Raw genomic sequence first — 21,504 nt, forward strand, 5'->3', positions numbered from 1 at the left:
ATGAGATCATGACCTGAGCTGAAGTCGGACACTTAACTGACGGAGCCACCCAGGCACCCCCAAAGATATAACTTCCAAGGTTCAATAGTATGACAACAGAATCTAAGGAAACTGGCACCAGAATCAAACTTTTAGCATTTATTTGCTGGTTTGAACTCTGTACCCACTACTTTAGAAGGTGATTTTCCCTCTGTTCTCTCAAACAGCTAACAAATATTTTAATATTAACTACTATCACAAGTTATTTCCTGTTTTTGACTATCTACTGCTAGAGTTTCATGATTTGATATGCCACAATAAATATAACTACCATTGTGCTACAATAAATACTGCTCTCTTTTGCAAACAATGCTTGTGTGAAATTATACAACCTAATTACATATAAAGTTGAACTTCCTGGCTCCCAGGAAACTCTGGTTTCTGACCATCTCTTAACACCCATGAATTGCCCTTAAAATACAAGATCCTGGGGCGCCTGGGTGGCACAGTCGGTTAAGCGTCCGACTTCAGCCAGGTCACGATCTCGCGGTCTGGGAGTTCGAGCCCCGCGTCAGGCTCTGGGCTAATGGCTCGGAGCCTGGAGCCTGCTTCCGATTCTGTGTCTCCCTCTCTCTCTGCCCCTCCCCTGTTCATGCTCTGTGTCTCTCTGTCCCAAAAATAAATAAAAATGTTGAAGGAAAAAAAAAAAATTAAAAAAAAAAAAATACAAGATCCTGATAGCCACCATCCCTCATCCTTCCAACAAACCTTTCTCAGATCATTTCTAAACATGATCTAAGAACTATCAAGTAAACTAGAGGCAATATTAATGAGTTACTGAGTAATATGTATGTAAACACTATAAACAAATTTATACACATTTTTATTTAAAGGAGCCAAAAAGCATTGTTACTCAAATTGTATCAAAAACCCAGAAAAAAATCACATAGAATCATTTACATCCAAGGGCCCTAAGTAATTGTGGGGGGAGGGGAGAAGAGAAAACTATCATTTACCCATTAGTAAATAAATAGGATTATAAAAGCAGAGCCAATTCTATACTCCAATTTGGGTCTGTAGGTTTTCACCTTAGTATTCTATCCAAAGACTACCGCCTCTATTTTGACTCCAAAAAGATGCTAAATAAAACTATTATTTCAAAGAAGTCAAGGTCCTCCGCCCGCGCCCGCCGGAGCCTGTTCGCGTCGACTGACCAGAGTCCGCGAATTCTCCGCTCCGAGCCGGTCCGGACTGCCCCGATCCCAGCTTCCTATCCTTTGAAAACACTAAGAATAATGTCCCTGCATCAGTTTTTGCTAGAGCCAATCACCTGCCATGCCTGGAATAGGGATCGTACCCAGATTGCTCTTAGCCCCAACAATCACGAAGTCCACATCTATAAGAAGAACGGGAGCCAGTGGGTGAAGGCTCATGAACTCAAGGAGCACAATGGACACATCACAGGTATCGACTGGGCTCCCAAGAGCGACCGCATCGTCACTTGCGGGGCAGACCGCAATGCCTATGTCTGGAGTCAGAAAGATGGTGTCTGGAAGCCAACCCTGGTGATCCTGAGAATTAATCGTGCAGCAACTTTTGTCAAGTGGTCCCCGCTAGAGAACAAATTTGCTGTGGGAAGTGGAGCACGACTCATTTCTGTTTGTTACTTTGAGTCTGAAAATGACTGGTGGGTCAGCAAGCACATTAAAAAGCCGATTCGCTCCACAGTCCTCAGCTTGGATTGGCATCCTAACAATGTTTTGCTGGCAGCAGGATCGTGTGATTTCAAATGCAGAGTGTTTTCTGCCTACATTAAAGAAGTGGATGAAAAGCCGGCCAGTACGCCATGGGGCAGCAAGATGCCTTTTGGTCAGCTGATGTCAGAGTTTGGTGGCAGTGGCACTGGTGGCTGGGTGCATGGGGTCAGCTTCTCTGCCAGTGGGAGCCGCTTGGCCTGGGTCAGCCATGACAGCACCGTATCCGTTGCCGATGCCTCAAAAAGCGTACAGGTCTCAACTCTGAAAACGGAGTTCCTGCCCCTGCTGAGTGTGTCATTTGTCTCGGAGAACAGCGTTGTAGCTGCCGGCCATGACTGCTGCCCGATGCTCTTTAACTACGATGACCGTGGCTGCTTGACCTTCGTCTCCAAACTAGACATTCCAAAACAGAGCATCCAGCGCAACATGTCCGCCATGGAACGCTTCCGCAACATGGACAAGAGGGCCACGACTGAGGACCGCAACACGGCCTTGGAGACGCTGCACCAGAATAGCATCACTCAAGTGTCTATTTATGAAGTGGACAAACAAGATTGTCGCAAATTTTGCACTACTGGCATCGATGGAGCCATGACAATTTGGGATTTCAAGACCTTGGAGTCTTCTATCCAGGGTCTCCGGATAATGTGAAGCTGCGTGAGCCTCCCAGATCCAGCATGACAAACTGACAAAAGTGACAAAGTGTGCTGACACGGCCCGCCGTTTGCATGGTGGTGAGGAGAGCCAGCCGCAAGGAAACACTGAAGACACGTATCGCGCAAATATTGTTTGTGTGTTTTTGTTTGAATATAATTGGTGAAAGTGTTGGTTTTTTTTAAAAAAGCAGCAATGATTTGGGTTTTTTGTTTTTTGTTTTTTGCTATTTCATTCCATTCTTGACCAAAGCTTCTCTTGAAGTAGTTTATTATGGAAAATTGTCACACTAACTTAAAGGAAAGGGTGGGGAGATATGTAAATTGTCTGCTAAACAGTTAAATAAAAATACTGAATGTGTGTAAAAAAAAAAAAAAAAAAAAACAAAGAAGTCAAAATATCAAACACATCTTATTTGTTCTTGTAAGTAAGCAAATGGAAATCCAAGAAAGTTAAATGGATTGCCCAGTCAGGCAAAGATTTCTTACACGTGACAATAAAAGTACCACCCATAAAAGAAAAAATTGAAAAATTAAGCCTCATCATGGGAATGCAAGCTGGTGTAGCCACTCTGGAAAACAGTAAGGTTCCTCAAAAAACTAAAAATAGAGCTACCCTATGACCCAGCAATTGCACTACTAGGCATTTATCCACGGGATACAGGTGTGCTGTTTCGAAGGGACACAGGCACCCCCATGTTTATAGCAGCACTATCAACAATAGCCAAAGGATGGAAAGATCCTAAATGTCCATCGATGGATGAATGGATAAAGAAGATGTGGTATATCTATACAATGGAGTATTACTTGGCCATCAAAAAGAATGAAATCTTGCCATTTGCAACTACGTGGATGGAGTTGGAGGGTACTATGCTAAGTGAAATTAGTCAGACAAAGATAAAAATCAGATGACTTCACTCATATGAGGACTTTAAGAGACAAAACAGATGAACACAAGGGAAGGGAAACAAAAATAATATAAAAACAGGGAGGGGGACAAAACAGAGGAGACTCATAAATATGGAAAACAAACTGAGGGTTGCTGGAGGGGTTGTGGGAAGGGGGATGGGCTAAGTGGGTAAGGGGCACTGGGGAATCTACTCCTGAAATCATTGTGGCACTAGATGCTTACTAATTTGGAAGTAAATTTAAAAAAATAAATCAATAAATTAAAAAAAAATTAAGCCTCATCAAAATTAGGAACTTCTACTTTTCAAAAGACACTATTAAGATAATGACAAGATAAGCAAAAGCTGGGAGAACATATTTGTAAAATACATACCTGATAGAGGATATATCCAGAATTTACATAAAACTCTTAAAACTCAATAACAACAATCCAATAAAAATGGACTGTCCAAAGTCAGAACAAAAGATGTGGCCCAAACCAGAGATCTCTAGCTTTGTTCAGTGTTCATGATTTAAAACCATGGTTCCAGGGCACCTGGGTGGCTCAGTCAGTTAAGTGACCAACTCTTGATTTCAACTACTGATTTTGGCTTAGGTCATGTTCTCACAGTTCATGAGATCAAGCCTGTGTTGTCAGCATGGAGCTTGCTTAGGGTTCTCTCTCTCCCTGTTTCTGTCCCTCTCTCTCTCTCAGAATAAGCATTTAAAAAATAAATAAAAATGAAACCATGGTTCCTTAAAGGTGCCAAAAAGATAACAGGAAAAGAAAATATACTCATGTCATTGCTACACTTGAACTTACTCAGGTTTGTCCTTTTCAAAATTAAGATGTATATCAAGTCTAGGATCACTCCTAACCTCCTCTTGTCTAAAACAAAAACAAAAAACCCTAATAAATAGCAGTCTCAAAGTAAGTAATCCCAAATCATTACATAACAAAAAGTTAAGAAGTGAGAGGTGCCTGGCTGGCTCAGTTGTTGAAGCATGTGACTCTTGATCTGGGTCAGGGTTGTGGGTTCAAGCTCTGCACTGGGTGCAGAGATTACTTAAAATATTAAAAAAAAAAAAAAAATATCACTGAGGGGCACCTGACTGGCTCAGTAAGTAGAGCAAGCAACTCTCAATCTTGGGGTTGTGAGTTCGAGCTCCACGTTGGGTATGGAGATTACTTTTTAAAAGGTGAATGAGATTGAAATGATTAAAACAGGAATTACAAAAAGTAAAACCCTTCTTTGGATACCTCAAGCTTACTTGTATTTTCTCAGGCAAACAGTAACAGCAAGCCTCTTAAACAAGAATCAAATTTCTTTTAATAAGAAATTTTCCTTCTCTAAAATGAAAATTTTTTTAACGTCTATATTTTGAGAGTGAAAGAGAACACACACATCTGCAATGATGTGAGTGGGGGAAGGGCAGAGGGAGAGAGAGAATTCCAAGCAGTGCCTGCTACACAAGGGGCTCAAGCTCACAAATCGTGAGATCATGACCTGAGATGAAACAGTCATGACGCTTAACCAACTGAGCCACCCAGGCGCCCCTCTAAAATGAAATTTAAGTAAGACAGGGACTTCTTTGCCTAAAAGCATAATCTTTCATAAATGTTTACCCCACCAAGTAAGTTGTTAAAAGAGAATACAGAACTCCAAAACTATAATGAAGGCTTTGCCCCAATCAACCTTTACCTTTCCAGAAAGCCCTACTTTTAACCTTGTATCATCAAACATTTACTAAGGGCCTATACATTGGAGAGAATGGTTCTTGTTGCTTTGCCAACAATAGGAAAGGAGAAGAGCAGTAGACTCAGAAACAGAAAAGATATGGACGGAAGCCTATAAAATAATTAAGACACCGAATCCAAACAACCCAATTAAAAAATGGGCAAAGGACTTGAGCAGACATTTCTCAAAAATATACTAGCAGCTAGTAAGTACATGAAAAGACAATATCATTAATCATTAGAGAAATGAAAATCAAAACTACAAAGAGATACCTACTCACTCATTAGGATGATTATTTAAAAACAAAACAGAAAATAACAAATGTTGGTTTCAGTGTGGAAAACAGGAATTCTTGTGCACTGCCAGTGGGAATTTAAAATGGTATAGCTGCTATGGAAAACAGTATGGTGGTTCCTCAAAAAATTAAACACAGAATTACCACACGATCCCGGAATTCCATTTCTAGGGATATACCTAAAAATACTGACTCAGAACAGCACCCACATTCATAACATCATTATTCACAATAGCCAAAAGGTGAAAATAAGCTAAATGTCCATCAACAGATGAATGGATAAAATGTGGTACACACATAAAATGAAATATTAGCCTTAAAAAGGAATGAAATTCTGACACATGCTAACACATGAACCTGAAGACATGCAAAGTGAAACAAGCCAAACATAAAGGACAAATAATGTATGATTCCACTTACATGAGGTTCCTAAAATAGTCAAATTCTATACAGAGACAAAAAGTAGCATAATGGTTACCAGGGGTTGAGGGAAGGGGAATGGTTGAGTTATTTTTTAATATGCACTGAGTTTCAGTGAGATGATGAAAAACCTCTTGAGGATGCACAATGGTAATAGCTATACAACAAAGTGAATGTACTTAATGTCACTAAACTAAACACTTAAAAATGGTTGGGGCGCCTGGGTGGCTCAGTTGGTTAAGCGCCCAACTTTGGCTCAGGTCATGATCTCACGGTCTGTGGGTTCGAGCCCCATGTTGGGCTCTGTGCTGACAGCCTGGAGCCTGCTTTGGATTCTGTGTCTCCCTCTCTCTCTGCCCCTCCCCCACTTGTGCTCTCTCTCAAATAAATGTTAAAAAAAATTTTTTGTAAATGCTCAAAATGGTCAATTTTATGTCATGTATATTTTACCACAGTAAGAAACAAACAAAAAATAATTAGGACGGATAAGTTCATCATTTTCATTGTTACTCCAGATGAAAATATCAATTTATATGGTAAAATAAACTTACAGGGCTGACTGAACATAAGCACTCCATTGTTTCATTCCCTCCTGAAACACCAGCAAAACAAAATAAAGAAATACAGTAAAAAACCCTCAAGGACAAAGACAAAGGGCAAGGAGATAACAGCAGATAAAAGCAACACTCTAGGGGCGCCTGGGTGGCGCAGTCGGTTAAGCGTCCGACTTCAGCCAGGTCACGATCTCGCGGTCCGGGAGTTCGAGCCCTGCGTCAGGCTCTGGGCTGATGGCTCAGAGCCTGGAGCCTGTTTCCGATTCTGTGTCTCCCTCTCTCTCTGCCCCTCCCCCGTTCATGCTCTGTCTCTCTCTGTCCCAAAAATAAATAAACGTTGAAAAAAAAAGCAACACTCTAGACAAAGAAAAGCCGTAGTAACTAAGTTCTGCACATTTCAATATATATATTGAATACAGTTTTTAATTAAGACCTGTAGTAAATATCTTTCCTCCAAAAAAAATTTAAGAACAGAAAAAGATAATCTGGGATTTCGTTTTGACTACTGACTTTCCACAGAAACAAATGCAGCTAATCCCTCTCTCGTGTTCCTCGCCTTCCCACTTCCAAAGCTATCTATAATTAAATGAATCACCTGGAAATCCCTTTCAATATTCAGAATGAATTCCAAAAACTAGGTTAGACCATGCTTACAAAAAAAAAATCTCTTCTCCATAAATGAGACTTAGATTTAGCTCAAATCTATTCACCCTACTGCTGCATCTCTCTGACGGCAGCAACTTTTTGTACTTTTCAGAGGTTCGGTTCAGTACTTTTATTCATCAATGAGGGAAATATTGCTGCATCTCAAATATTCTTAATACTCAGGCTACATCTAACATACTATTCAGCTTACTTACAAAAAGCCTACTTAGAATAACTACATTTGGCATTTTAGCCAAGGAATAACTTCCCTGCAACATATCACAAAAATTTTCATGAGAAACTATAAACAAGCCAAAAGACCTAGTGAAAATAAAATCCTAAAAATCACTTTCTAAAGTTATACAGGATACACATTCCACCTTTCTACAACATTTATCAGTTTCTTTAAACATTCTAGATCATGAATTAATTATCATGTCAAGTTTCTGCAGCAAAATTCTGTATCTTTGCCATGAGCACGCTATTTGTCAGTGTTTCCAAACTTTGGTAAATACAAAAATTCCACGTATAAAGTCTAATGAAACTTAATAGAGGTTAACAGAGATCACCAAAAATCCAAAACTAGAAATGTGGTAAGCAGCTAAACTACTTTGTTTCCTCTTTTATCTATTCTACTTGTGCAAGCCAGGAAATCATAAGACTATGTATGTGATCCATCAATAAGGAGGGTGCTGGGGCTGAGAGAGTGATAAAGCAAGATCCATAACATGAAAAAGGAGGGATAATAGTATTATCTTCACGTATCCCAGTTTTTACAAAAGAATGAATAGGGGAAAAGCTTTCACAATTGGCCCTCTTTATCTACTGCAGGGTCCCACTGTCACAGGGTGACCCATATATATGCTTTTGTGTCTTATACAATCTTTTGTCCCTTCCTTTTCATTCCCACTATCACCTACCTCCCTAGCCTCGTCACCTTGCCTCCAGACACTACCAACCCTAGTAAATTCTGTAGACCTCAATATTACCTAATAAATTGCCATAAAATACCATTTTATCCTGTCAGTCAATAGGACTTAAGGTTATCGCAAAACAAGAAGTCTGGTCTTTTAACTTTTCCAAGCTTTCTTGTATTACCAGGCCCACATACAGCCTCTTCAAACTAATCTAAACTCCAACTAATCTACTCACTGTACTACTACCATCTGAAGTCCATTCCGGTCTCCATACCTTTGCCCATTCTGAATTCCACTCTTAAATAACTTTCCTCCTCCTCTCTGCCTTAATAATTATTCTGCATACTTCTCATTCAGCCCTAGACTGCTCTGAGGTATTGCATGAACTGTTTTAAAACTTTATGTGGGTAAGGACTTTCTTCCCAGAAGGCAGGGAACATGGGTTATGATGCAAAAAGTCAAGCGCCAGAACAGAGGTTGCAAAGTGGCAACCCATAAGACAAATCCTACCCACAGTGGTGATTTGCTTGGCCCACAGTGTTTATATTATGATTTCAAAAGTTGCCAATGTTAAAAAAGTAAATAAATAAAAGGTTTCTCACAAAACCTAGATTCCCTGCTTCTGTTTAGAAAAAAAAGATATTCAGGCCACACTTGGTCCTGTACTCCCCACTAGGTCAATAGTGAGCCGATACCGAATTACACTTTTTTTAAATGTTTATTTATTTATTTTGAGAAGGAGGGAGAGAGAGAGAGGGCACGCACATGAGCAGAGGAGAGCCAAAGAGACAGGAAGAGAGAGAATCCTAAGCAGGCTTCAGGCTCTGTCAGCACAGAGCCTGGAGTCTGCTTCAGATTCTGTGTCTCCCAGTCTGCCTGCCCCTCCCCTGCTCACACTTTGTCTGTCTGTCTGTCTGTCTCTCTCTCTCTCTCTCTCAAAAATAAACAAACATTTAAAAAAAAAAGTTGGACGCTTAACCAACTGAGCCACCCGAGCACCCCATGAATTAATGTATTTTTTTATTGGTTAAAATGGTCAATTTTACCTTTAACTTTTTATTTATTTTTTTTTTCAACATTTATTTATTTTTGGGACAGAGAGAGACAGAGCATGAACAGGGGAGGGGCAGAGAGAGAGGGAGACACAGAATCGGAAGCAGGCTCCAGGCTCTGAGCCATCAGCCCAGAGCCTGACGGGGGGCTCGAACTCCCGGACCGCGAGATCGTGACCTGGCTGAAGTCGGACGCTTAACCGACTGCGCCACCCAGGCGCCCCCTACCTTTGACTTTTTAAAAGGATAAACCAAAGGAGCGCCTGGGTGGCTCAGTTGAGCGTCCGACTTCAGCTCAAGTCATGATCTCCCTGTCCGTGAATTCGAGCCCCGTGTCAGGCTCTGTGCTGACATCTCAGAGCCTGGAGCCCACTTCGGACTCTGTCTCCCTTTCTTTCTGCCCCTCCCCTACTTGCTCTCTGTCTCTCTCTCAAAAATAAGTAAATGTTAAACACATTTTTTAATAAAATAAATAAAAAATTAAAAGGTAAGCCAAAGCTACTTAACAGCTACCTCATTAGAGGAACATGAATTCCCTAGTTCACTTAATCCCGACCTGATCATTACTATTTAAAATGTTCATTTAGCCCTTATAGGCATTTAAATTTACAATGCTCACCCTAGATAAGCTTACTTTATGAATTAATGAATTGAGACAATAATTTTAAGACAAGGTTGGTAGGAATGATAATAACAATAGCAACTAACACTTGAACCAACTATTGTGCAAGCAAAAATACATTATCTTATTTAATCCACACAACCATATATAGTAATATGCTATTACTATTCCCAATTTACAGATGAGGAACTTGCCCAAAGTCATCCTCCAATGCATGGTAGAGCCAAAATTCAAAACCAAACTCCAGTACACATTGTTAACCCCTACAATATGACTCCTTTCGAGTAGCATCCTCTCCTCTGTGACTAACTGGATTCCCTGGAACAACTAATCAAGGCTAAATTATAGATCTTACTCTTTCTCTGAATGAATAAGAAGCAAACCAAAGTCCACCTAAACATGCCATCCAGATGGCATTTGGATATTTTCCATATCTTAAAAGAAAAATGTCTCTGTCACTGACAGAAAAAACGTCAGATCCAATAAAATATACATTTTCGCAGAAAGCAAGTATGTTATCAAACATTTCTGGAGTGTGGCAAGATCAAATATGCATATGAATTCTTAGATTAAAACCATGAAGTGATGATACAGTATAAAACTTCCTGGGACAGAAGGGAAAATTAGGGTAAGCAGTTTCCAGATGTGAAAAAATACTCGAACTTTCTTGAGGGCAGGGACTGCTTTTTTTTTCAGCATGTGTCTCTACAATACACAGCACAGAGCAGCACTTAGCACATATTCAATTATATTAAAGGAAGCAAAAGACTAAAGTTAGTACTTTAAACTGCAATGCAGTGTGATCTTCATTATAGTATTTATCACCTTGCTTTTTATAATAATTACTGGTAAGGAGCACCTGGGTGGCTCAGTCGGTTAAGTGTCTGACTTCGGCTCAGGTCATGATCTCACAATCCTGGGATCCATGTCAGGCTCAGTGCTGGGCTGGGTGTAGAGTCGACTTGAGATTCTCTCTCTCTCTCCCTTTCTCTCCGCCCCTCCCCTCCATAAATAAATAAACATAAAAAAAAAAAAAAAAGACTGGGTGAGGCCCCTGGGTGGCTCAGTCTGTTAAGCTTCAGGTCACGATCCTTCAGGTCAGAATCTCGTGGTAAATGGGTCCCTGCTGACAACCCAGAGCCAGGAGCCTGCTTTGGATTCTGTGTCTCCCTCTCTCTCTGCTCCTCCCCAAACTGTGCTAAGATAAAATAAAAATTTTAAAATTTTTCAATAAAAATAAAAAATTTTTAAAGAAGACTTCCATTTCTTTAAAAAAAAAAAAGATATTTCTAAGGCCTATCGTATATTGTGATATCAAAAAAGCCCTAAAAAATTAGTGAGTCAGCCCATGAAACACAAAATATAATCAAAGAGTGAGCTAGAAGAAAACTGAGAGATCATCATGTTCAATACCTTTAATAGACAAGTGAGGTAGTGGAGGCCCAGGGATTTAAGTGAATTGCCCAAGACTACAGAACTAAGTAACAAGTAATACCAAGGATAGAACCCAGGTCTCCTGAATGTTGCCCTAGTTTTCTTTCCACAAAGAACTATTCTGTGAGCTCAGGATGCAGTGGATACTTTTCGAAATATTTTAAAGATACTTGGTATGGAGAATGATCTTTCCCAACACATAACTTTTTGTGAGGTATTACATCACCATTAAAGAAATGAAAGCTGCCTTGTTCCTTTGCTGCAGATAACACCATCTCCTCCCCCCCCCTTTTTTTGCTCTATGTATTTTTCATTTTCATGTATTTCCTTTCATTATTTTTGAGAATTCTTACCATGTCTTGTTTATCTACTTTCCCTCTTAGCCACTTCCTTTCCTACTATCTTTCACAAAGCTCCCCCTATCTCCTTCCTTTCTCTCCATAATTATAAAAAAGAACAGAGTAAGCACACATTTTTTTTTAATTTTTTTTAATGTTTTTTATTTATTTTTGAGACAGAGAGAGACAGAGCATGAACGGGGGAGGGGCAGAGAGAGAGGGAGACACAGAATCGGAAGCAGGCTCCAGGCTCTGAGCCATCAGCCCAGAGCCTGACGCGGGGCTAGAACTCACGGACCGCGAGATCGTGACCTGAGCCAAAGTCGGCCGCTTAACCGACTGAGCCACCCAGGCGCCCCAAGCACACATTTTTTAATAGCAATGGCCATGGACACCATAACAAGCAAATCATAGTCTTGGTCTCTAAGCATTTACAGGACAATCAACAAAAATATAAATTAACACAAAGGGTCACACAGAGGTATGAATAAACACTGATGTTTATGGTGAAGAAAGGAATCTAAGTATGGATAGGACATTTATATGAAGAGAAGTGGTAATGATAACAAAGAGCCGCAAGGTTAGAGTGAGGCAAGTGAAAGGGACAACTCTTTGTCCTATTCAGCTTTCTCACCTACCAATTCATTAGTTCTACTTCATTCACTCCTTATTCTCTTCCTGTTTGACTGTTATCATGCTCTACTTTTCTTTCTTATCCAGTAGTCTTCCTTTTCTCTCTCCTGATCCTTTAAAGTGAATTTGTCCTGTTCTCATGTTTTCCTTCTCAGTATTACTGCCAATTACTGTCCTTGTAGACTCAGGTAATGTCTTAAGTTGTAAATTCATTTTTTTCTAAAGCTTTAACTTGTATTATTTTATTTGAGCCTCACAACAATGTCAGAAAAGCAGGTAGAAATCAATACATCTATTTTACAGATATAAAAACTGAGTCCAGGCAAGATTAAATAACTTGTCAAAAGTCAGTCTGTCAGTGGCAGAATCAAATCAGAACCCCAGACCTTTTCTTTCCAAGTCCTCTAATCTTTTTCCGCTTCATCATGTTGCCTTCTTTTTACTTACACTTTTTAACTGTACACCTGCACATATCTGGACAAGAATACGCAGAATAAATGTTTATAAAACAGCGCTAAGTAGGAAAAGTATATGTTCAAGAAAACTAGAAAAACAGAGAAGTCAAGGACGCTGGGTTTGGCTCATTCAGTTAAATGTCCAACTCTTGATTTCTGCTCAGGTCATAATCTGACATCATGGTCATGAGATCAAGCCCCTCAGTACACTCAGTGCAGAGCTTGGAGCAGGCCTGGGATTCTCTCTCTCCCTCTCTCTCTACCCTTCCCCCGCAAATTCATTCTCTCTCTCTCAAATAAATAAACTTAAAAAAGAAAAAAAAAGTCAGAGCACCTAAAGTAAGGGCAAAGTGTGGCTCACAGGCTAATGCTTATAGAGGAGACTCGGTTTCAGATCCAAGTGGAAACTGCCTATTTCTTCAACATCCTCTTTCTCCTACCTCCCTCCCCACAGCAGTTATATGACCAGAGCTCACCCTCTGCACCATTCCTGCCCCCCAATCTCTTTCACAGGCCTGCCACCATACCTGAAGTTCTCACAGCTGGAGTCACTTCTTTGGGTTAAGGCGTTGTCTCCAGAAGGCCACTGTTAAATGCATGTTACCTGAGAGGGGAAGGAGGGTCCATTAACACGTTATTCCTATGGTTAAACATATCAGATTAGCAATGACCTTGGGAACCTGACAACACAATGTCTTTTTAAGTTTCATGGAAAAGGGGTACCTGGCTGGCTCATTTGGTAGAGCATGTGACTCTTAATCTTGGGGTCATGAGTTCATGCCCTATGTTGGGCACAGAGATTACTTGAAAAAAATAATAAAAGTTTCATGGGATAGATCATTGGGGGAGGGGGGATAGATAGTTTTTGATAGGGCAGGCAGGATAAAGTGAGTCAAGGGGAAAAGGACCCAAACATAGTATGGGGATGAAGTCCACCTGGCTATGATGTCTACATGACAAAATGAGGATGGCAATATAAGCATATACTCTAACTACTGGGGTCACTGTAGGGATGATCCCTGCAATTTGGGAGGCTCCTAGGGATAGGAAAAGAAAAAGCACTTCAAGGATCAGAGTATAGTCAGTTCTGAATGCAAAAGAGCTGAAGTGGCAGCACTTTTCCAAATACAGAGCACTGCTAAACAGAAGGAAGAACAGCTCCTAGTTAATGACTACTAGTTGTGAGGCTAGTTTCCAACCCAGTATTTTTAGCTGAGGGCCGATCTACTAACCAGATAATGCTGTAATTCAATTCTGCAAACCCCCCACCTGCTAATTTATATTGACTCAAAACTAGCTTCATGTACAGCTACAAAAACCAACATGCCTTTACTAAGCGCTTATTATGAGCCTAGAATTTGGCGAAATGCTGTAAGTATGAAAGAAAGAAAGAAAGAAAGAAAGAAAGAAAGAAAGAAAGAAAGAAAGAAAAGAAAGTCAGTCAGTTATATACTTTTGCCTTAACTCACATAAAGGAAACCAATCCCCAAACCTAAAACTGAGAGAATGGTGAGAAACAAGGAAGTGAAAAAAAAAAACAGAAAACAAAAAAACCACAAACAGGTGACTACTTCCTATCAGTACTAACAACAAATGTCTTAAGTCAGAATAAATACAACAATATTTACTTCTAGGCCAAAGTTCTTTGTCAAACTTTTACCTAAACAGTCAAGAGGCACAGGCTAGAAATACCCTTTTTCTTTTAGTCTGATACCAAAAGCTCTTTAGCAGCACACATTCATCTTGATAACACTGGAGAATAACAAACTAAGAGTTACAAAACTCAGTTCTACTTCTACCTCTAACTCTTAACTACTTTTAGGTAAATTATTTAACCTGTTTTGGATTTTTTTTTAAACAGAAAACTAATAGGTTGAACTAGTCTAAGGATGGCATATACTTGGCACATACATCTCCCACTAGATAACTGTGTCCACAGGAAGCATCACTAATCAATCATAACTCACTTTCCCAGAGAATACATATGACCCAAATCCTTCTCAATACCATGCTTCTGGCAGCTATTTCAAAGTTTGGTTGGTCCATAAACCAAAATATATTTGCCACCATGGACTAAATAGTCTCTGCAATCTCTTCCAACTCTAAAATTCTTATACCAGGTTTCTGAGTGTGAGAGAAAAACACTTCAAACAATCTTAGATCAATAGTGTTGACAGTCATAAATTTCAGTCTAATCTCCAAGCTCCCCTCCAAACTGCACCCAATCTGGTTCTAACTTTTCAAAAGTGCAAATGAACAATACATTCTCATACCATTAATATATATAACTTGGCAATGTTATTCAGATTTGCTAATGGGTTCTTTATACAGAACAAGAGTCTTTTACCCAGTCCGGCCCTAAAAATTCCTCATCCAAAAATATGGCAACAATAATGCATTAGTAAATAACTAAATCCAATCCCTTGATCATCCCCACAGCCTCCCTCCAAAATCAAGCCTTTTCACCTCTCAGCTAGACTTCTGCAATAGCCATTTTCCATCCTTTTACTCTCATTACCAGAGCAATCTTTCTACAACACACGTACTGAGATCACTTTCCCGTTTAAAATCTGAATCCACTGCTAACATAAAATTCGAGTTTTTTAGCGTCATGCTTAGAACTTTTCATATGGTTACCTCCTTTTACCTTTCTGAGCTCATGTCCCACAATGCTCTCCTTCCCCATCCCACTCCCTGAACCCTTTTTCTCCTACAATCTTCTGCATTTACACACAGCATTGTGTTTCCACTGTCCTATCCGTCCTTTTCCCTACCCTTATCACACTCCTATTCACCATCTAAGACCCAACAGGACCAGGAGCAGTTCCCGTGACCTCCTGTGACCTCCTCGGCCAACCCCAGACAGAACTGGTCACTTCCTCTTCGGTCTCAAAGCTTTTTGAGAATTTCTTGGTAGGTCCACAGTACCGTTTGCCTCAGTGGTTCCCAAGATCAATGGAATTTCCTGAGGCATGTTTTAAAAAAAAAAAATTCTTCATAGCCAAAGCAGACCTACTAAATCAATCTCAGGAAAGGAGATCCTGGAATTTCTATTCTAATGGGCAAATTTGGGAACTACTGGTTTGTTTGTCTCTTCCAATAGATGAAAAGAATTTTTTAAAAAGAATTTAGAAATGATTCCCTCCAGAATACTGTGAAAAAGTATTTTGCGCTTGTTTTTTATTTCATATCCTTTCTGACTTGATTCACATACTGAACATGAAGGAATTATTTTTGGACTCACACCCAAAAAACTTACATTCTCTGTTTAAAAAAAGCAGTTGAATTTCCACCTTCATTTCTAATCTTAAGAATGAAGTAACTGTACCTCGAGTACATCTATGAATACACAGTGCAGGCTCTCAGCAATCTGCCATGAGAACTTTATTTCAACTGAGAAATCCTTAGCCGATTTTGAAGGTAGAAATACACTGCCTTTACACTTGCTTAAAATCGAATTATATTAGTAATAGATGTGGGAGACCCTAACTAAGTGCATTGATAAGTGGCTGGCACCAGTGCCTCATGAATTTTCAAAGAAAAAAAATCCCACTCTTCTTCCTCAACACTCACTCCCAAAAAAGGTATACTGAAGCTGTAGAACCATGGCAGAAAACGTAACAAGATTAAGATACGCATACAACCAACAAACTAGTTGAGTTGTTACTGGGACGTGAATTTCGGGTGGTTTGCACGTTCACCTTGTTACACCTCTTTAGGCCCAAAGTCTACCTTCAGCGCACAAACCCTGTGTTTCCCTTTAAGTCGTGGCCCTGAACTGCGTCTGAAAACTTGAGTTCCCCGCTTAGTTCCCCCTAAGTCACGTCCTCCTCACGTTTCGACCTTTAGAATACGTTCACAGCTACTTTTTTCTTTTCTCTGCTAAAGAAAAGGACACTCAAGGGGGAGGGCACTGACAGCTCCCACGTCTGCAAAACTCGACGCCGGGAGGTGCCGGACGGGGCAGCGGGCGCCGAAAAGGGCGCCCGGGCCGGGACCACCACGATGGGGGACAATGGAGGGAGGAGGGGAGTGGAAGAAAGAGGAGGCAGCAGCTATGCTGGGCCCGCCTCGCGACTAGGGGCTCCAAAAAGTCTCGGTAAGGCCAGCCGAGCGTCAGGTGGGCCCGGCCGCCGCCCCTCACAGGGCCACGTCGGCCGGAGCGGCCGCTGCCGCCGGGCCCGAGCGTAGGCCGGGCCGCGGGAGAGTGGCCCCCGGCGGGACTGAGGGGCGCGGAGCCGGACCCTGCTGGCGCCCGCCACGGCCCAGCCCTCTCACGACTTGACGCCAGCAAGGCGAGGGGCTCCCCCACGCCGCCGGCCAGACAGTGGCTCCTCCGCGCCTCCGGCCAACCCACCCCTCGGCCACTAGCCCGAGCTCCCCGCGCCCCCCACGGGCACCGGCTCCGTGAGAGCAGTGGTGGCTCTAAGGACCCCACCCGCGCGCCCGCACTCCTTCACCCCTGGTTCTCCTCGGACACTCTCATGCGGGCTACCCCCTCTACCGAGAACTGACCCCAGTCCGCCCGCGGGTGTTTACCTGGACTCGGGGCGGCGACGACTCCTCAGTCCCTCGACTAAGATGGCAGCCGGTCCCGAGCCCCGACCACAGCGACTAGAGCGAGTTGGCGGCCAACGCGCAGGCGCTCCGGCTCGGCAGGGATGTGGACCACAGGCCCCAGAAGGCCTTGCGCACCGGCCAGAAGGGTTGGCAGGAGCTGCGGAGTGCAGCTACATCGGAGTTTGCTCGCCTTTAGATGGGAGGGACTCTGGGATTGCTCCCAACCGCTCTAGGCGTTTTTTTGGGTGGTTTTTTTTTTTTTTTAAAGCACCCTCCTTCCCCCCAACCGCTAAAGATTGTAGCTGTGATTTCCAAACGCCAGTGTATATCAGAATCACCTGAAGTGCTTGTTGAAACTTTGGGGTCCCACCCCCAAAGTTTCTCCTTCAGCAGATCTGGGATGGGATCTAATTACTTGCATTTCTAACTCTGGTGTGCTACTGGTGGGGAATCACACTTTGAAAAACACTGCATTATAGTTTAGTTCTTAAGAAAGTACACTGGGGAGTTACATTGATTGAGTTTAAATCCTCCTTTTAACAGGGTGAGTTTAAGGATGATGAAAACATGTTACGGGTAAGTGGTGCCAACGTGGCAGGTGTTCTAAGAGCTGACCAATAAGCATCTTTAAACCTTCTAACAAATCTTTGAAGAAAGTACATTATTCTCACTTTACAAATGCATAAACCAAGTCACAAGCTGGGTACCAACCCAGGCAGTCTAGCTTCAGAGTCCATCCGCTTAACTTCTTCATGAGTTTGTGAGAATTAAAAGGCTGTGCAAGGGGCGCCTGGGTGGCTCAGTTGGTTGAGCGTCCGACTTCGGCTCAGGTCATGATCTCACAGTCTGTGGGTTCGAGCCCCAAGTCAGGCTCTGTGCTGACAGCTCAGAACCTGGAGCCTGTTTCCAATCCTGTGTCTCCCTCTCTCTCGGCCCCTCCCCCAGTCTCACTTTGTCTCACTCTGTCTCTCAAAAATAAGTAAATATTAAAAAAAATAATAAAATAAAAGGCTGTGCAAGTAGATTCAGAGACCCAGCTAAGTGCTTAGTAATTAGTGACCTTCGCTATTATTGTTTAGCCTATTTCCTTCTAATGAAGATATTTTACCATCTGGAAAGTCACTTTTGTTTCTCAAAGTGTGTTCAAATCTTTATGTCAGTGTCTCCTGCAATGGACTTAGGAGAGCTTGTTAATGGTACAGATTCCGGGACCCTACCCCATTTAGAATCTCCAGGGCAGTGGTTCTCAAACTTTAGTGCCCATGAGAATCACTTGAAGGATTTGTTAAACCATAGATTGCAGGGCCCCACCCCCAGAATTTCTGGTTCAGTAGGTCTGGGGTCAGGCCTGAGATTTTGCATTTTTTAATTTTAGTTTATTTATGTATTTTGAGAAAGAGAGAAAGTGAACAGGGAAGAGGCAGAGAAAAAGTGAGAGAATCCCAAGCAGGCTCCAGTGCAGAGCCAGATGTGAGCTCGAACTCACAAACTGTGAAATAATGACCTGAACTGAAACCAAGAGTCAGGCATTTAACCCACTGAGCCACCCAGGCATCTGAGAATTTGCATTTTTAACTACAGACCACACTTGAAGAATCACTGCTGTAGGACAGTGTTTTTCAACCTTTTTTAAATTATCATCTCTCTAAGGAATATTTTAGACATTTTCCCCTAATTATCCCCATGAAATTTCAGTATCACAAATATACTGTATATCTATTAATGTATCATATGTATACATGTGCTTTTATATAAGCAAGCAAAAAAATCTTCCTACCCACAACAATTTTTGTCATATTAAGAATGTATGCTCTGGGGAATGTGAATTTTTAAACTAGTGCCCCAGGTGATTCTTAACACTAGACAAGTTTGAGAAAGCTAGTGTCCCTTTAAGGTCTGAGATTTTTCTATGACCATTATGCAGAGAAGGAAATGAGTCTCAAGGAAATTAGATGACTGGTCCAAGATCACTCCATAGAGAACCAGGGATCCAATCAAAGTCCTCTGGCTCCAGATTCTGTCTTCATCTACAATTTTTAAAAGTATATATAATGTTAGGCAAAACTAATCTGTGGTGTTTGAAGTCAGGATTATCCTTTGAGGAGAGGTAGCACCAGGAAGGAGACACAAGGGGGCTTCTCCAAGTTGGTAATGTTCTGTCTCTTGATCTAGGTGCTGGTTACACAAGTGTGCTCACTTTGTGAAAATTCACTGAGCTGTACACTTTTGGTTTGTGTATTTTTCTGTGTTTATATTGTATATCAATAAAAGTTTACTTAAAGCAAATGTGCTTTAAATATGTATTCTTTTTTTCCCCAAAAATGCCTCTTTCTACTATACACCAAAGATTCTCCAACTTCAGGGTACATCAGAATCACCTGGAGGGCTTATTAAAACTCAGATTGCCAGGTATCAGCCCCAGAATTTCTGAGTCAGAAAGTTCTATTATCTAACCCAAGAATTTGTATTTCTAACAAGTTTCCCGGTGATATTGATGCCCAGGGATCACATTTTGAGAACCAGTGGACTATGCTATCCTATCTTGCTAATGCCAACAGGGTGGATTAGCTCTGATCTAGAAGCCGGTACCTAGCAGTAGTTAGTCATTTAGGCTTTTTCAAAGGCATATGGAAAAAGAATCTAGTCCTGACTATCAACAATTTATGTTAGAGGTCTTAGGCAAGTCCTTTAACCTCAGTGTCCAAATCTCTAAATGGAAATAATAGATCCTACCTTCTAAGATGTTGTGAAGATTCTGGGAAATCTACAGTAGGTAGTTGGTGATTCTCCAAGGAGGAGCTGATTTGGTGAGGGCAGAAAATCCCAGTCTGGTCATTTCCTCATCTTGCATGCCATGTGGCTCTGGTTCCCAGGTTCCCTGATCCAGAAATCAGTCTAGACCTGGTCAGAATGCAGACCCTGTGGTTGATAAAGCCTTGAACCACCTACACCCTCCTTCTGCCTTGGACACCCAGGTCAGCCTGGGACAAAACTCAACCATGCTGGGGTAGGGGTAGGAAGCCTGGAGGAGGTCACTACCAGCAAGGGAAGGAGTTTCCAGGCCTCTGGGGAAAGAAGGAGGGGAGGAAGCAGGATGCAGAGCTGGAAGGAGTGGGAAGAGAAACCCCAGCAGCCCACATGCAGCCTGTCATTTACTGGCTTTCCCTACAGAACACTGAGTCATGTTGCTGTCCCCCTCTTCCCTGAAGCCACTCTGCATTCAACTGCCAAAGGCAGGAGAAGACTTGAAAAGTGACAGAGCTGTGCGTTGAAGAGAAGACACTAGATGAAGCCTCTGTGAGCCTGAGATCTGGATCCACTTAAGACTTCATGGCTCCCTCATTTGCCCTCTTTAAAAATGTTTCCTCGTAGCCCCTGGCTGCCTGTCAGTAGATCATGTGCCTCTTGATCTGGGGGTTGTAAGATCGAGTCCCATGTTGGGTGTAGCAATTACTTAAAAATAAAATCTTTAGGGGTTGGCTCAGTCAGTCTTCTGAGTGTGTGACTCTTGATCTTGGGGTCATGAGTTTGAGCCCCATGTTGGGGGTAGAGATTTTTTAAATAAATATTAAAATTAATTAATTAGTTAATTAATTAATAAGGGTGCCTAGGTGGCTCAATCAGTAAGCATCTGACTTCAGCTCAGGTCATGATCTCAGGGTTCGTGATTTCAAGCCCCACATCTGTTGAGCTTGAGCCCTGCTTCTGGTAAGCCCTGCTTCTCTCTCTCTCATTCTCTCTCTCTCTTTCTGCCCCTCACTCACTTGTGTCCTCTCTCTCTCTCTCTCTCTCTCTCTCAAAATTAAATAAGTAAAATATTAAAAAAAAAAAAAAAGGCTGTTTCCTCATCTGCAAAATGAGGTACACTAGTTCTGTCCCTAGTCACCTTAGTCACTTCCTCCCAAGTAGGGTTGCCAGATTTAGAAAATAAAAAGTTAGGATGCTCAATTAAATTTGAATTTCAGATAAACAGCGAGTAACTTTTTAGCATTAATATGTGACAAATATTGGTTGTAACATAGTTATGCTAAAATTATTTTCATTGTCTAAAATTCAAATTTGGGGTGCCTGGGTGGATGCTCAGTTGGTTGAGTTTGATATTGGCTCAGGTCATGAGCTCACAGTTTGTGGGATTGAGACCTGTATCAGGCTCTGCGCTGACAGCATGGAGCCTGCTTGGGATCCTCTCTCTCTGCCCTTCCCCCGCTTGCATTCACCTGTGCGCACACATGCCCACAGTAGCTCTCTCTCAAAATAAGTGAACTTTAAAATAAAATAAAATTCAGATTTTACTGGACATCTCCATTTTATCTGGAAACGCCTATTCCCAGGGCCTTATACACTTTCTCCATTAGGGGTAGTAAACTTAAATTCCTCTAAGGGCCAGTAAGGTAAGATGAAAAATAACAGCCAATGTTTACTTTCTACATTGTAATTACCAAATGGAGTCCCAAGTGTTTTACATGCACTGTCTCACTGAATACTCCCAGCAACCTAGGTTGGGTGCTCAGTTTCCAAATCCATAAAATGGGAGTAGTAACATACCCTATCTTGTGGGTCATT

The 21,504-nt window shown here is 41.6% G+C and overlaps 2 protein-coding genes across 3 annotated transcripts in view; one reads left to right on the forward strand and one right to left on the reverse strand.

Annotated features, from left to right (window-relative positions):
* ITCH (itchy E3 ubiquitin protein ligase) overlaps positions 1-17,043 on the reverse strand; it is a 149,423-nt gene extending 132,380 nt beyond the window's left edge. Inside the window, exons 1-2 of one of the 2 annotated variants that reach the window (XM_043604720.1) lie at positions 16,921-17,043; positions 12,909-12,985 (exon numbers count right to left, since the gene is read on the reverse strand). The gene's annotated coding sequence lies outside the window, so the exon portion shown is untranslated. The remainder of the gene's footprint in view (positions 1-12,908; positions 12,986-16,920) is intronic. The other variant, XM_043604721.1, reaches the window with a different exon arrangement.
* On the forward strand, positions 1,156-2,750 carry LOC122497547 (actin-related protein 2/3 complex subunit 1A). Its single transcript, XM_043604724.1, has one exon. It carries the CDS (start codon positions 1,275-1,277, stop codon positions 2,385-2,387), a length of 1,113 nt encoding a protein of 370 aa, XP_043460659.1. The 5' UTR covers positions 1,156-1,274; the 3' UTR covers positions 2,388-2,750.
* Positions 17,044-21,504: the final 4,461 nt, after the last annotated feature.

This window comes from Prionailurus bengalensis, chromosome A3 (assembly GCF_016509475.1).
Source record: "Prionailurus bengalensis isolate Pbe53 chromosome A3, Fcat_Pben_1.1_paternal_pri, whole genome shotgun sequence".
Classification (NCBI taxonomy): Eukaryota; Metazoa; Chordata; class Mammalia; order Carnivora; family Felidae; genus Prionailurus; species Prionailurus bengalensis.